This window comes from Leuresthes tenuis, unplaced genomic scaffold (assembly GCF_036924035.1).
Source record: "Leuresthes tenuis unplaced genomic scaffold, fLeuTen1.0.hap1 SCAF_23, whole genome shotgun sequence".
Lineage (NCBI taxonomy): Eukaryota > Metazoa > Chordata > Actinopteri > Atheriniformes > Atherinopsidae > Leuresthes > Leuresthes tenuis.
In genome coordinates, this window is record NW_027325377.1 from 21301877 (window position 1) to 21317819 (window position 15943).

The following is a 15943-nucleotide window of genomic DNA, read 5'->3' on the forward strand; positions in this document are numbered from 1 at the left end:
CACGGGGAGCTGATTAATCAGTTTGATCTCTTAACGTTTTGACCTAATTGTTTCAGGAATCCAGCGACTTCAGTGGTTTCAATTACTGCCCAGTCCCTCAGGAAAACAATAAATTAACCGGGTTCTAACACCATGCTTCATCTTGCGGACTTGAGTAAATGTAGCATTTCGAAGCAGGCGTGTCTGGGTGAAGACGGGACGCAAAGAAATCTGAGCAACACAGAGCCAGCGACAATCCAAGAAAGAGCAAGAAAAGAAAGAAAAGAAAAGAAGACAAATATGATGTGTGAAGTTCTCCCTCAGACGCTGGAGCATTTCCATTTGTGATCCAGCCCATTCATCCAATCATTTAGGTATCCTTTAAAAAGGAAACTTTAAGGACTTTTAGAAGTTTATTTCCACATATCAACAAATCATACCCTAGAATTTAACTCGAGTTCACTCCGGCTGATACAAAATCCATTTATGCCTGGTAGGATCTTGAACTTTGAATGTTTTATTTTTAACATCATCTTTCCGTGCTAGCACAGTGAACTAATTTCCCCCTCTGGAATCAATTAAATGTACTTGCATATTCATCACATCAATATCAGAGAAAGGGCAAAAGTATTTTCACCAACTGAGGAAAAACAACTTTATAACCGAGGACAAAAACTTAAACTTTCCCTTAAAAAACAAGCACCCAAAGCACCCCAACTCCGACAAAACACCCATCAAGAAATGAGTTTCAACTGTCTTGGTCTCAGCTTGGTTCTGGACCAAACTTTTTCTTAATGAAGTAACAATGAAAATAAAACAGGCAACATAAATAGCATGGACAGACAGTTAAAAAATACAGACAACGTGGACTTCGACACTCTTAAAAAAGGGCTTCATTTTCAACACATCGAAATCATGTTTTGCAACATGGATACAGTTTCTTCTCTTTATCTACCGTTCTGAATGTGTTGGCAATGACTTTTTAAGCATGTGGAAGTGCTCCTTTCACCCTCCCCAAACTGTCCAACAGTCACTGTCACTGCCCCCCCCCCAAAAAAAAGAATTAAACAAAAACAACATCTGGATCAATGATGAAACCTACTCTGAAACTATGGCAAACTTTCTATACCGTTGGGCTTTTCACATGGCATTCAACCAACAGATTACAGATTATCGGACTCATTTGTTCATCTTTTCTGGCCTTAAACCAGTGTTGTGTGTATACTGAAGTCATAAAATGACACCCACAGGGGCTACAAACTGACTTGTCCTAGATTCTTTTAAATGTTTGCTGTGCTTGTGAGTTTGTGTCCCTAACCAGAAAATTTGACATGTATTTCAGACATTTACATGTTTTTATTGTGAAAATGTCCTCATGAACCTTTTCTAGTAGTCCAGTTCTGTCTGCCCTCCTATTTTTCTCAGTTAACAGCATTTTTTTTAGGACTGAAGAAGAGTTTGAGGTGGTGTTTCCTCTGTGGATTCATTTAGGTTTATTCTGTTTCTTATAGGGCTTTATTGAGCAATGAAAACCCGAGTGCTCAGTTTTAAGTACCCCTGTGTGCTGCTGGGATGATGCTGAACCACTGTAGCTGCAACATCCACTCTATTTGGTATTGTGAAGTGCTCATACACAGTGGAAATGAACTCATATTCCCCACAGAGCCAAAGGAAATCTCATTACTAATCTTTTTGTCTCATAACCGCTAGTAGGCAAGAGGAGAAGTGTACATGATGTGGTGAAATAACACAACAGGTCATCTCTTAAAAAGACATATAGATGTGTTGACAAACTGATGCATGTGTTAAAAGAAGGACAGCTTTAATGCACGAGTAGTTTTGCAAACGTACCAGTAACTTCCTAGCCCAGGACAACATGTCGCATGTGATTTTAAGACTGTAGTGGGGAGGGTGTCGTTCTTTGCAGATGCATTTAAATAGCAACACAGGAAGAGAAAAAAAAGAAGAAAAAATTAAAAGGCTAACACACATTTAACGCGTTTTAGAGAGGAAAATAAGTCACCCAGAGGTCTGCAGCAGTAAATCTTGTCATTTCTTTCAAACAGATTTGGACTTAGAATCTTTTTTTTTTCTCTTTTTTTGTGTCCATTAAATTCAAATGTTGACAGAATAGGAGTACATTTTGTGGATCACATTCAGACGCCTCTTCTTTCTTCTTCTATACTTCAGTGTTGCTCGCGTAGAGCCTGGTCCATGTTCGGGCTGGGGAGGGAACAGAGACAGAGCAGTTGTGTTGGGGGTGAGGACTGTGTGAGCAGGCAGGGCGTCAAAACACCAGCTGACAAACGTGAACATGTGGAATGACTGTTTTTCTCTTCCCTGATGGCACAGACACGCTCCAAAATCATAATGCCAGGATTCGTCGTACTCGTAGTGTAAAAAAAGTGGTTTGGGCAGCGTGAGAATAAACATTTTCATTTACATATTAACTGCATTTCTTCGACAATGAACGTAAGTCTCTGAAATATCAGAAAATAGAAGAATTTCAGTTTAAACTCTCAGATGACAAGAACTAGAAATTATTCATATTTGTAAAGCTGGTAAAAAATGTTAAAAAATTCAATCACATCCAAAAAACATGCTGAGCTTTAGTTCCAGCCTCCCAACAGTTACAGACACACACACACACCAGTGAAACAACTTAAATGAGGGGTCTAAAATCAACATGCATTTCACAGGTAGTGGCACAACAGCTGCAGTTAAAAACAGATAAGGATGGTCCCACTGACCAGTGCCGGCCTGAGCAGCCTCCCTTCTTTCCATCTCTAAGTGGTCAGGCGCCCAGAACGGCGACATTTAACGGGTAAATCGTTTATTTTCTCGCTCGCACTCCTAATGTTAGGTAAACAAGCAGGGACGCTGCTGCTGCTGCTACGCCTGACGTCTTTAACATTTTGTCATCGATTTATTCACTTTATGTCAACAAAAAGCTGCTTTCAAGGTTGATAGAGCGATAAAAGCATTTCCTTGTCCATCTGGCCTCAAAGTGCCACGGCTGCCGAGATGAACTTCAACTTCTTTAAGAAAAACAAAACTGCAATCCAATCTAATTGTAATTATCTAATTCGATCACAACTACAGTTTCTGACAGGGTCATTAGTCGTCAGCAGGTTCGCTGGTACGGTGACAGCAAACCTTTGGATCATTTGGGATGTGGGTGGAATTTCAGAGGTCTGGAACTGAACAAATACTTGCTGCCATCTGTCAGAGCATTTTATCACAGTAGAACTCTGCGACACCTTCTGGCAATGCAGATGAGCGCACTCGATCCTGAGTGTTGAAATGAAAAACCTAAATCTACTCCTCACCTGTCTCAATGGCATGGCTTTCATTTTTCTTCCACTGCTCTGCAACATCATTTGCCAGGGGATCATCTGGGTTGGGAGCACTTAATAACGCCTGGATAGATAGCAACACTGTGCGGATCTGGAGGGCTGGAGACCACTTGTCTGTTAGGATTCAGGAGAAGGTGCAAAAGAGAAACAAGTATCAGTCTATTGGTCAAAAGTGCAGAAAAGAGGGGAGGGAAAAAAGACACCTGATGGCTGCCAAGCAGCTAAAACCCAATAACAGCAGAGAAGAAGTTGTGCAGAATTCACTCGCAGATGCAGCTTTTCCTCAGGCAACCTGACTATGGAAAAAACAGCGATCACAGCAATAAAATGCAGTGTGCAGATCTGCGTGACTGCAAACAACAGACGGGCGCATTAGGGTGCGTTATCATTGTCAATACTGTATATCTGACAGCGTCTCTGCTGTTCTTTCTAAATAAGCACAACCTTTATCTCACAACTTGATATAATGGTTGGAAATCATGCGAGTTCTGTGTTTGCTGTAACTGGGAGCAGTCGCTTCTCAGTAATCTTAAGAAGTGAAGCAGTGCTTCCATCCCTGGGGTGTTTCAATGTGTGAAAGTCACTGATGGAGTAGCATGTCGGGCGTAAACTCACAGGTTTAAAAGTTGGCGAGATACGACATTTACAAGCAAGTGATAAAGTTGCTTTAAAGTGAATTTCTGTCTTCTCCAACTGATCATTTACAACATCCAGAGGAAATGCAACGTTTTTCACTAAATTGCCACACGTTGGAAAAAAAATCCAAATTAAAGAGTCTGTGTATTGTTTTAAGACAAATAACACCAAACCCTAAAAGAAACACCCTGCATAATTATTCTGTCAGATAAATGTTTTAGTTCTACAGTTCACCTTTAAATGCTAATATATTAGATCTTCAACAGCTCCTCGCAGGGTCCATATCTACAGCAGAGGTAGTAGTTTCTCTTAATCAACCTTTGATTAGCTTGGTGGGATTATGAATAGTGCATAGAAATAACAGTTTTTGATGCAAGTCTGTGTGCCTATCACAGCCTGAACTGTCTGATGCTTCTCATCTTTAAAATGCAAAACAAATACTACTTTAATCCTCCACAGTCCTGTGGGTGTGGTTCCACACTGAAGTCAACCAGGGAAAGAAAAACAACAGGTATCGACAACAAAAAAACAAGAATGTAGAATAACTGACATGTTTTCTTACCTTTCAAAATGTCTAAACATATTCTTCCCAGTTTGTCAACGTTGGGGTGATAGATTTTGGTCATGAATCGCACTTTGGGAGCTGCCATGGGATACTCTTCTGGAAGAAATAGTTCAAGTTTAAATGTGCCTCCTTCAAAAGGAGAGTCTTGAGGCCCCGCAATGACCACGTGGAAGTAGCGTGCATTCCCTTCATCAGGCGTAGCTGTGATCCCTGGAACGGGCTCTGCCATCAACCGCTGTGTCTCCTGAGTGTGGTCAGACAGAGAAAACGCACAACGCTGCTGTTGACATTTTTGAATCAGGAAAAAGAACAGTGCTGTAGGAAGACGTGTTGTGAGGGCACACTTTCAGATATATAACGGAGGAAAACGTATAATTTCACCCCGGTTAGTCACACACATACTTTCCCCCACATACTGGCATGACAACATTCCACGAGCTGCTGTTTGACACTGACAAAAAAAAAGAAAGAAAAGGTGGCTGAGGGCCGGAGCACAACAGTACACAGATTCCCACAACACCTAAATAATCATTTAATCAAGTAATACAATTCATTTAAGACTGCATTCCCACTAGTATAACCTGTCAACTGGTTTATCTGCAACTTAACGCGCTTACTGGTACAAAAAAAGCACAGAAAAATATGCAGATAATATTTTGACAAAGCCCACACTGAGGCCGTCAGGTAGCAGGCTTTTCACAATCTACTCATATGTCTAATCAATGATTTAAATGTCTTTCCCTGATCCTTTTAGGTTGCTTTTAGTTATGAGCAGCTCTCCTGTTTTATCTGGCTTCAAACCAAAAGTCACCCTCAGCAGTGCAGTGGTGTTTGGCATTGCAACTAAATCCGTGACGTTAGTGCCAACAGATGCTCATTAAAATGCAGTTGTCCGAATAGTAGTATTTGAGCACCTTGAGATAAACAGCCGCTGCTGTCAACCTGCTAAAACCCAAAGCACCCTCTGGAAAAACCTCAATGGACATACTAATATTTTGTATCAGGTTTTTGAAGAGTTCATCCACAGCAGAGGAAGTGAAAACAAACTATGGAAACCACATTGGTAGAAAGCGATGAAAGCTGACATCTGTGCTGTTTTAAATCAGCTGTACTCAGATGAATGGAAATAAGCCTACATCTCTACATTGTTTGACCTCATATTCAAATAAACAAACCATTAAACATTATCATTTTGTCCAGTTTAGCACTTTCATTATAACATGTTTCAAAATGTTGTCAGTCAACAGAATTCCTGAAACTGAGTATTCTTCCTCCCCACGTTTTACGTTGTCATTTCCTTACAGGAAACCTGTAGATTATTACAATTCATATGGAGTCCTAGGTATACGTTATCAATTGTGGACTTGTACAAATTGAGTACTGAGAGACAATTAACAGTGCAAATAAAAACGAGGAAGTAGAATTTTTTTTATATTCTGCATTTAGCGAAGCAGGTGCACTTACATCTGCAGGGCGGAAACTGGTTAAATCTCGACTTAATTTGGGTATTTATGTACTGTGAGAGGAAAATATAATGCAAACTTTTATATCAGAAGCTGAGCAGTGCTTTTATGTCGTGCACATGTAGTTACCGGCTGTGGAAACATGTTTAACCTGAGGGTTGATGTGGCGGAAAGGGCTGATCGCGCCCACTGCCGGGCCAGGCCCAGAGAGGCTGCGGTGCGACAGTGGGAGGAAACCTCTGCGCAACAGGAGTAACAATATAAACATTTCCCCGGTTTCATCCCATCAAAAAAAGAAAAACTAACATATTTTTCTCACTGGTGGCATTTATACGTTTCGGAACCACAAAGGTCCGGTTTCACATTAATGCCAGACATGTGTACGAACCAGTAAAGCTACAACCACTAGCCTAGCACAAATAGAGAATCCATTCATATGGCGACCGGGACAAACTGGAATAATTAGGTGATTTGTGCTAGAAATTAAGTATATACTCATCTGAAAATTATGAACTACGTCAAACAACAAATCGTCTAAAATACGACTTGGAACACAATCGGAGCAGAGGGGAGTAAACGGAAGTGGCAAACAAAACACTCAGTCAAGCGAGTTAGCTCGATAACTAGCTACACAGCAGCTAACTATGCTAGCGCGCTAACGTCAGGCTACATTCGAGATGGTTGCAGTTGTGCGCTCATAATATTACTACATATTACCTACAATAACCACACACGATATTATCTAAATGTATTTACACTGTTCACAAACAGGTGTACCTTTATAATCCTACGAGGCAAACCGGCCATCTTGTGTTAGCAATTATATTTTTAGCCGTTGACTCGCCTTCTCTTCAGGTTGGATTGACTGAACTGCCGGGGCGGGGACAGATAACTCGCTCTTCCGGTGGCTGCAGATGACGTAAGGAAGTATTCTGGCGTCAGTTATTACTGTCGACGTGAGACTGTAGATACATGAATGTTTTGGTAAGACTGTTTTGGTAAGTCCATCTGATCTGACACAAAAACAACAAATGAAAGAGTTTTTTTTCTCAACCAGCTTTTAAAATACTTATTTGTGAGTTCTGTTGCATTTGCTATGAGGCGATTTATTTAAAAACTTATGCAACAACCAAACGAGGTGTGTAAATATTCTCTTATATCCTTTGAAATGTTTTTTTTTCTTTTCTATCCCACATTTACATTGTAAGACATAATAACAGAGCAAAATAACTTGTTATTGAGGAACTATCTTTTCATGGTACTTTTAAACATTCCATGAACATCAGTTAAGAGCAAAAGTTATCTAATTAACACCATGAATATTTTTCTCATGTATCTCCGTACAAAGGTCAGTTCACATAAATATGGGGTATGAACTTCATCTTTTAATAAGCGCTAATACAAGATCTTTCCACAGTTCTGTGGATTTGCGTTCCTTCATGTGTTCCCAGACTGATTGACGTAAAAATCAAGGTCTGGGATTCATAATAAACCGGTATGGGTTAGATTACCTTGTAAGGTAGTCCCTCATTGAATGCAACTTAAAAGGCACTTTTGTAATTAAAGTATACATATAAGGACAATGTATATTTGTAATCATATCTTAGTTTCTAAACATCTCTTACAATCATTCAGTGCAAATAAAGTGCATGTCTGCAAATTCAGCTTTATGATCGAATCAAACCAAAACATTTGACCTGCTCAATAACAGTATTGTCACAAAAAACAGCGAAAAAAAAGCACTTAACATGCAAAATGCTTTTTTCTTTTGTCTGATTTTTTTTGTTTTTAATCATATGCAACACGGAGAAGTCAAATGGTTCACTTTCCATAATTAAGATCAGCTTCTTTAAAAAATTAAAACACATTTTAGTCAAGTCACTATTAGCAAATGAGGCAGAAAAGAGAAACTCTCTTTGATTTACAGAATAAATATGGCATTTAGAACAGTGAACGAAATTTTTCTTGGAGCTTTTTGCTGTTTATTAAAAAAAAAAAAAAAAAAATCAAGATATGATCAAGTAGGGTTAGAGAGCATATTGAATCTAATTAGAAGCTTAAAAAGAATGATAAATATGTCTATTTGTAAAAAGCAACATGGACAAACGAGTGTCTGTGCAGGATCGGTTAACTCTCGGCTGAATTTCATTCATTTCAGTGCACAACAGCGGCAGCGACTAGCTACCGATATTTTTGCTTTACATTGAGAAAGCATTGATAAAAAATTCCCAGGTCAATTTTCTTTAATAAATAGCCCCAAAAATATTTTGTGGCTAATTTAGTGTACTGATGTTAATGTTTTTCTGAATACAGAAATGTCAATTGAAACAGTTTCAAATCAGAAGGCAAGTAATGATATCACATAACAACAGACTGAATATTTAACTGTTTATTATACATTATTGGGAAAAGGGAAACGTAATTTGCGGTTAGATGTTCAATTATCTGTCCTTTGGGGGGTTCTTATTGATGCGCCTCCTGTGATATCTGTGAATAGTGAAATAGAGGAAAATGATGTCAATCAATATGTACACACAACAAAAAAAACGCCACAAAAAGCTACGGTGTGCGTAAGTATGAAGTTAATCAAGTCCGAAAAGGCCAGCACCATCGGGTTGACTTCAAAAATAGACAATACGTATTTCACTTCTCCGAACAGTTAAATTGTAACCTTTAAAAATGTATTTATTTTTAGAAATTATGGTCTCCAACTGCTCCTCAGTAGCTTCACCAGTTTATGACCCAATTTCTGCTGCAATCACACCAAACCAACTTTGCTTAAGATCAAAATGTAGCAGCATGTTAATAAGATGTAAATGATCACAAAAATGATTCCTGACAAATCTTTAAATCAAAAATCCCTATTTTCCCCAGACAGAGATAAGCGTGTGTTATTTGTGTACTTACTGTCCTATTGGGTAAAACCGGTGTTTTGTGGTAAAAAACATCTTGCTCAGCTCCTCTATAGTGGGTCCCTCTTTGTCTTTGAGAACCTCCTTGTTGAGGTGTGCCTTTAAAACCTGATCGTGGGATTCTACTGGGTTGGTCATGGGGTCCGGTCGTTCAATAGGCTGAAACGATTTACCAACATGACGAGGTTCCATTCAACACAACTCCACAGCTCGACAATTTACATTGTAGAAATTCCAATCACGACCTCTTACCTGGGTGAGTTCATAAGGAATGTCAACAGCGGGATGGTAGCACACTATGGTTTTCCCATCTGAAGTCACACCAATTTCCACCGCACTAAATTTAAGAGATTTGGAAAGTTAGTGTCCGGATTTCAGTTCTGCCATTTGATCAAAAGTATTACAAAGTACACCTCAGAGAAATAACAAAAGGGCAGGCGAGGCAGCAATATAATCACACACTTTCTACGTCATTTACTCGTGTTCTTTCATAATCTTTTAGATACCTGGGGTTCTCTTTCAAAATGGGAACAGGCCACGACTTAAATACAAATAACCTAAAACACTTCAGTTCCATTGTGGTCACTTCTTTATTTTATTTTATTTGCTCAACCACAGGAATAGCCATAATAACGCACACACGTACAGCCTTTTAATTAAAAAAAGTTACCCAAATGTACATACCAGTTAGGGCCCTCACGTGATGGAGCATCGACACTGGACTTCTGTCGATTTGGCACCAAACAAGCTATTGCGGAAAAACAGCGTATTATGTATGTTGCATATATATATAAATATATATATGAAAGCCCAGTGAAAGATCAGCAAAGTAACATTTATTTAGTAATGAATTTAGCCACCAGCGAACATTTACAGAACGTCCCATGACTGTTACCTGAAGGCTACAGGTTGCAAACATAATTATAAGAACCGGACATATTTCAGCTTCTTCAAATCCCTCATACACGACAAGTATGAGGGATGCAAATAATAATTTAAAAAACAACTAAGAACACAGTTGTTTCTAAGATAACAAACTGAAGTGCTTATTTCTAAACAGACTGTCAAGGTTAGCCAGCGTTAGCTTTCACTGCCGTGTTTTTTTTCATTTCAACGATAAACGCAGACACGTTAAAATGACCGTTAATTATTAAAATAAATAAATGAAGCCAGGATACTTACATTGCACATAACGAAGTGGAGTGCCACAAGAAAGTCGCGTTAATAAACAGTTTAGCTTGCATAAATGACCCGACGCCATGCTCATCTTTGTGTGCGTCAATTTAATAGCTCCGTGTTGGAGTTCTGATAGCATGCTATTTTGTTCCACTTCACGTACGACCTTCACGCAGCAGTCCAAAATAAATAAATAAATATATTATTTTTTTAATGGAAACTGAATAGATTTATATTTAGACAAATATGCACTTTTTAACATACATTAGTTTCGACACTTTAATATATGTATTCTCGATGTTGTGTTCAGTGAAAGGGTCAAATGTCTTTTATCTGGTTCTCTCTGCAGGTTTTAGTGGTTTGAATTTACATAATATCTGAGACCTAGATATGACTAGTGCCACAAAACATGAACTTTAACAGCAGATGAAATCAAAATAGTGGCACCAAATCTTATATTTGGTGCATTAAAGCAAAAATCACCATTTACCTTGAGCAGTTGAATGGAAGATCAAGTGGACAAGACAGATCAGGCAGAGACCAACATGGTCATCAAAACCACTATAATAAATTTGATAAAACAGCGTGTATTTATTGAATGTTCACTTGAATATAACACTTGAAAGAGTAATGTTTTTCATTACAGTGACCAGTTTTGCTAATATTGTGTCATACATTTAATTAATATATGAAACACAATAAATCAGCTTCTTGTATTTTGTTCATGTGAAAATAATCTTATTAGCATTTTAGATTTGTCACACAAAAGCAAACTAATATTGATCTGAATGTAAAATTAAGCATTTCAACACAGTGACACAAATATTTGAATCACTGCCTCCACCCGAAGGTCGAATGTAAATTCAGAAATATAAATATTAGATGCACTGTCAATGCCTTTCTATTTCTTAACATGTCTTTAACACTCATTATTAACACATCAATATTATTTGTGTTAAGAGCAACACTCAACAAAGCTCTTCAATTCTTTTTAGACAAGTTTGCAAATAAGTTGGCCAGTCCGTCTACACAGTGAGTGTGGTTTCATCTGATCCAGTCCCTCTTCTGTGAACCAGTCTTAGGCACAGCAGGGAGGCACAATAACTTTCCACTGGAGCTCAGTTTTTTCATGTTTAGAAGCTGCTGTAGCACCCAGAGGACCACTATGAGACTTCCATGTCTGCTGTTGCTGCAGTGCTGGCTGCCTGTGATCCTGCGTTCACCACCAAGCGCTCTCGACTGCCAAATACCTCGGTCACTAAGAACAAACAAAGGCATTATTAAAGACTTAATGAGTGATTTTTATGGATGAAGTCTGGTGCTGTGTATCTTTTCCTAAAAACAGAGAAAGTGATGCATTTGCCAGGCTGTGATATACATGTTTGGATAGCCCCATCTGAAAAAAAAAATTATATTCTAATTTTTATCCAAACTGAAACAGTTTACTGTTACATTTACCTGCTGCAACGTCACTTATATCCCAAACCCGCAAGCCATCCCTCTGTCCGCCAAAGGCATAGACGAAGGGCAGATCAGGGCAACATGAGGCGCAGAACAGCACTCCCTGTTCACAGGTGGCAAAACATGTTGTCAAGGACTCTAAAATACATTAACAACAAACCTCAACCATTCAGGGAAAGAAAGGTACGTGGTGTATATGTAACTTCTTACCATTTTCATATCTCGAGAGTGCACCAGGTTGGGTTTGTTGCCTAAAATGTCCCAAATCTTAACATGTTTGTCAGATGATGAAGTGACAAGGCATCCTTTAATCTGGCTGCTCAGGTCCAAGCCTGCAGGAATTTAAAAGAACACACAACTAATAATCTGACCTTAGTGTTCACCTGCACAGCACAGAGCTAACACATGGACTCAAAACCAACAGTCTTTGTTTAATACATTAAAATATGGGTGCAGAATCTGGAAAAATCTTCTACCAACCTGATACTTCTTCATCGTGCGCCCTCAGTGTGAACACTGGTTTATCGGAGCGTGCATCCAGACAGTAGACAAAACCATCCTCTGTGCTGGCCTGAAACACAGAAGCACATAGCTGAGTCAACCATAGCTTGGGAAAGGAATAACAGAGAGAGATGAGCAAAGTCTATGGCTTAACCACACATCAATTACTATTTACTGACATTACAACCTATTATTCAAAAATATGACTGACAGCGAGGCTATTGTTCGTCATCTAACAAGCACTGAGCACATAAAAACTCCCTGTGGTGGGCGGGTATCTCTAATATACAGTCAAAGGAAAAGATGGTGCAACTCTGAAACAAATAGGCTCGTTTACTTGTATAAAGTTCTTCAACTGAAATGATCAGGACGTCAGCTCCAGACCTCGACACCAGAAGCACACTGCATTTAACTGCATTTAACTGCATTAAAGGGGATAGGTTTTGTTTGCATTGGGAACATCTGAAGAACTTATACTACTGCTACTATTATGTCCCCATAGAATTATTCAACTTCTTCATCTTATCTCATCCCAATTTTAACTAATTTCTAATCATGCAGCCATCACAGTACTTCCATCGGCTTTGAATCATGGCCAGACTACAGAAAGAATTGCGCTAATAACACTCAACTAATATTTTGTTTAATGTTTTCGATCCCAACCAGGAAATCTGGTTTTCTTTAATATTTTTTCCCCAGTTGAAAGTTAGAAAACCTTATTTTTCATCTGTCATTTAAGGACATCACCATGAAACGTTTTGTCTAAAGAGGAACTAAACAGCTGGCTCTCAGTCTGACATTTCTGACCAATGGGACACTGACTCACTTTTAGGGAGGACGGCCTTTAAAAGAGGCAATGTCTCAAACAAGAGCACAAGAGGTACTCCAGTATTATAGTGAAATAGCAAAAAAAAAATCGTGTTTTGTACATGAAAGGATATACACCTATTTTAGTAGACCTTCAAAACAAAATCAAAACTTGCTAAATGAGAATATGGGATCTTTAAAACCCAACAAGAGGTTTGAGGACTTACAAGAAAATTGCAGGGAGAAAAGTGGTTCCAGACGAGACGTTCCACTTGGCCACTGAACCTCCAGGTTCGATGACTGTCTGGGCTTCGGCAGTCGTAAAGAACAGCAGTCCTAAAAAGAAAAAAAGGTTTTAACCTGCTTTCAATGTAAAACTTCACTTCAAAATCTGCTTACTTGCACAGAAGATGAGGCATACTTGTCATATGATCCTGATATCAAAGTCTGTGCCTCAAAAGGATGGAATGTTAACGTTTGAACCTGAAAAACAAATGATTTTTGTTTCACACAAGCCTGAGCATTCTTAGGATGTTCTGTTCAAAATAAATTGAATTTGATTTCCAAATCGTACTGAGCACCTTATCAGTGTGTCTATGCAGAGTTGTGGCTGGCTTGCATTGAGACAAATCCCACAAAATGACGGTGTTATCTGCAGATCCACTGGCCAACACGTTCCTGAGTAAAACAAAGTGCATTTCTGTCACTGTGAAGGATTCACATATGTACACATGAACAGCTGTGGTACACAAGCATAAAATGTACAAGGTGAGGTTGACAAAACACTGACCTGGCCAGTGCGTTCCAGGATAAATCCAACACTGCATCAGTGTGCCCTTCAACAGGCTCTGCAGCTGCTCCCTGCCATCAGCGGAGACAAGCAGCAGTGTTTTCATGACATTTGACGGCAGGGGATTAAACATATGACAGCCAAGTTTATTAATGTTATGCTGTTTCAAATTAGTACAATAAAAAAGAAACCATCGGATCCTTGCTAATTTAATTACATCTTTTATACCACACTGTACAGACGACAGTGCAGCATTATGACACAGTCTCGTACCTTCTTGCTCTTCTTTTTCTTCTTGGAGGCCTTTTTGCTCCCCAGGGAGAAAACAGGCTCCAAACAGTCCACCACATCCAGATCCCACACATCTATCTGAGGAGTCATATTGCCCACGGCGACGTAGTTAGCTGCAGTTAGGATGCACATGGAACGATATTAGTTTTTTTTTTGTTTATTAAAACACCAATTAAACTGAGACAGAGGACCTTCTCAAAATATTAAGATTGTGTAAGCAGTGAGTGGAAACTTCCTTACCTGGTCCTTCCGCAGGGTTTGGGTCAAAGTTTAGCCACTCCACACACAGTGGATAAGCAGGCAGCAGAATATCGTGATGAACATACAAAGAGTCCTCCTCAGAATTGTAAACTGTAAAGTAAGAGATTGACTACTTAATGTTCATTGCTACTCAAAAGATTAGCAGTATGTTTGCAAAGGGAGGTCATAATAGTCATAATTAACGTAATAACTTCTTATATTTTCACATTTAATGCATTTAGTTTGAATTGAAATGTGGCGCATCCGATTAAAAGAAGTTATTTGTCAAGAGTCTCTGTGAATATATCAGTTTCATCTTGAAATCATGTCATACATGAAGATATTTACCAAAGACCTCCAAATTACAGCAGTCTTTCTCTGCTTTTCCTGCCAGGATGAGGTTGTCAGTGGGTTTGATTTGAAAGTCTTCTCTCTCATACTGATCCTAGCAGGGGAAGGAAAACACAAGCATATTTTTCAGGTCACATCTAAGATTAGATGAGACTCAAACAGGTATTAGCTGCCACTTGAAACAAAACCAGATTAAAAGTGCACAACTAATCCTGGAGGATACTCACTGTATCTTTGAGGGTGATATAAGGATCCTCCTCATTAGTGCTGAACACTGTGAGCCCAGCCAGACTGTCACCAAGGTTAGCCGTTGCTGAATTAACCACACAGGGTCAGTTTTTCATAGACTGACACATTTAATGTTTAAAAAAAACAACAACAAATTGAATGCACACAAACACTCCATCTCTCACCTGCATCTTCTTCGTCGTAGTTCTCCAGGCCGTACTCTGCCAGCTCATCGTCTTCCTCCACTCCCTCATCCTTTTCATCGGTTGGAACTTCAGCAACATCTGCTGTTTCATTGCTAGGACTCTGTTCAGGAGGCATATCATCGCCATCCTCATCGTCATCCTCAGCTTCCAGGTTTCTGAGTAAAGAAAGAAATCATTGAATCAGATATTTTGGGATATTTCCACTTACAATGAATTAAATAAATAATATCTTAATTTTTGAGAGTGTGTCAAAGATGGTGTGTGACTGTATGCTTTGCAATTGGAACATAACATACCCCAACTCTTGTTTCGCTTCTGTAATGATGCGCTGGAGCTCCTCTTGGCTCAACTCCACCTGTAGGAATTAAATGATGTATTACAAGTATCAGTGAAAGGAGATAAATTTCACTGGAGTTAATCCATTCAGTCCTGGGGAACCCGTTCAACCTGGGAAATGTTATTCCCATATGCTGCAACATTCCCTTAACCTTCCAGTTCACCTGATTTTAATTAAACATTCCTGTAACCCTGGCATCAAATGTGTCACGTTTAGACTTAGAAGCATTTTGAGGCTAATACTTTTTTTAAACGTTTTTGACATGTAACGTTAGCCAACGTCACAGCAGCTGTAAACTGCCGCTAACACAACTGCTTTTTGTAATGAGCGAACGAGGTTCGACATTATCTGAAGATATCTTAATTGTGACCCATAAAGCTCTGGAACAGCCATGTTGACAGATTAGCCGCCGGTCGGCTAATGTCAGCTAGCTGTTTATGGTACTTACTTTGTCCGGGTTTTCCTTGGCAACGCCACGTTTCACCCACCCGACACACGTGATTTGGGAGCTCATTCTGAAAATCTGCGTCGTTTACGGATCAATACCAGTGAAATCTACAAACATACAACTGTTTTCAACCTGATAGACCTCAGGCATGCACACAGTGGGCGTACATGTGAGCCTTGGGACCTGTGTCGCATCT

The 15943-nt window shown here is 39.2% G+C and overlaps 3 protein-coding genes across 3 annotated transcripts; all 3 read right to left on the reverse strand.

Moving 5' to 3' along the window:
- Positions 1-473: 473 nt before the first annotated feature.
- On the reverse strand, positions 474-6889 carry ube2nb (ubiquitin-conjugating enzyme E2Nb). The gene is made up of 4 exons (XM_072377067.1): positions 6777-6889; positions 4534-4780; positions 3309-3449; positions 474-2202 (listed from the first exon to the last, which is right to left on the reverse strand). The coding sequence occupies exons 1-4, from the start codon at positions 6804-6806 to the stop codon at positions 2159-2161; spliced, it is 462 nt and encodes a 153-aa protein (XP_072233168.1). The 5' UTR covers positions 6807-6889; the 3' UTR covers positions 474-2158.
- A 1484-nt stretch (positions 6890-8373) lies between these two features.
- mrpl42 (mitochondrial ribosomal protein L42) lies at positions 8374-10214 on the reverse strand. Its single transcript, XM_072377298.1, has 5 exons — positions 10094-10214; positions 9596-9659; positions 9164-9248; positions 8907-9070; positions 8374-8486 (listed from the first exon to the last, which is right to left on the reverse strand). The coding sequence occupies exons 1-5, from the start codon at positions 10176-10178 to the stop codon at positions 8441-8443; spliced, it is 444 nt and encodes a 147-aa protein (XP_072233399.1). The 5' UTR covers positions 10179-10214; the 3' UTR covers positions 8374-8440.
- A 440-nt stretch (positions 10215-10654) lies between these two features.
- On the reverse strand, positions 10655-15937 carry pwp1 (PWP1 homolog, endonuclein). Its single transcript, XM_072377599.1, has 15 exons — positions 15748-15937; positions 15259-15317; positions 14942-15117; positions 14756-14841; positions 14526-14622; positions 14178-14288; positions 13920-14050; positions 13647-13717; positions 13438-13534; positions 13278-13339; positions 13084-13192; positions 12029-12119; positions 11759-11880; positions 11546-11651; positions 10655-11345 (listed from the first exon to the last, which is right to left on the reverse strand). The coding sequence occupies exons 1-15, from the start codon at positions 15811-15813 to the stop codon at positions 11251-11253; spliced, it is 1479 nt and encodes a 492-aa protein (XP_072233700.1). The 5' UTR covers positions 15814-15937; the 3' UTR covers positions 10655-11250.
- Positions 15938-15943: the final 6 nt, after the last annotated feature.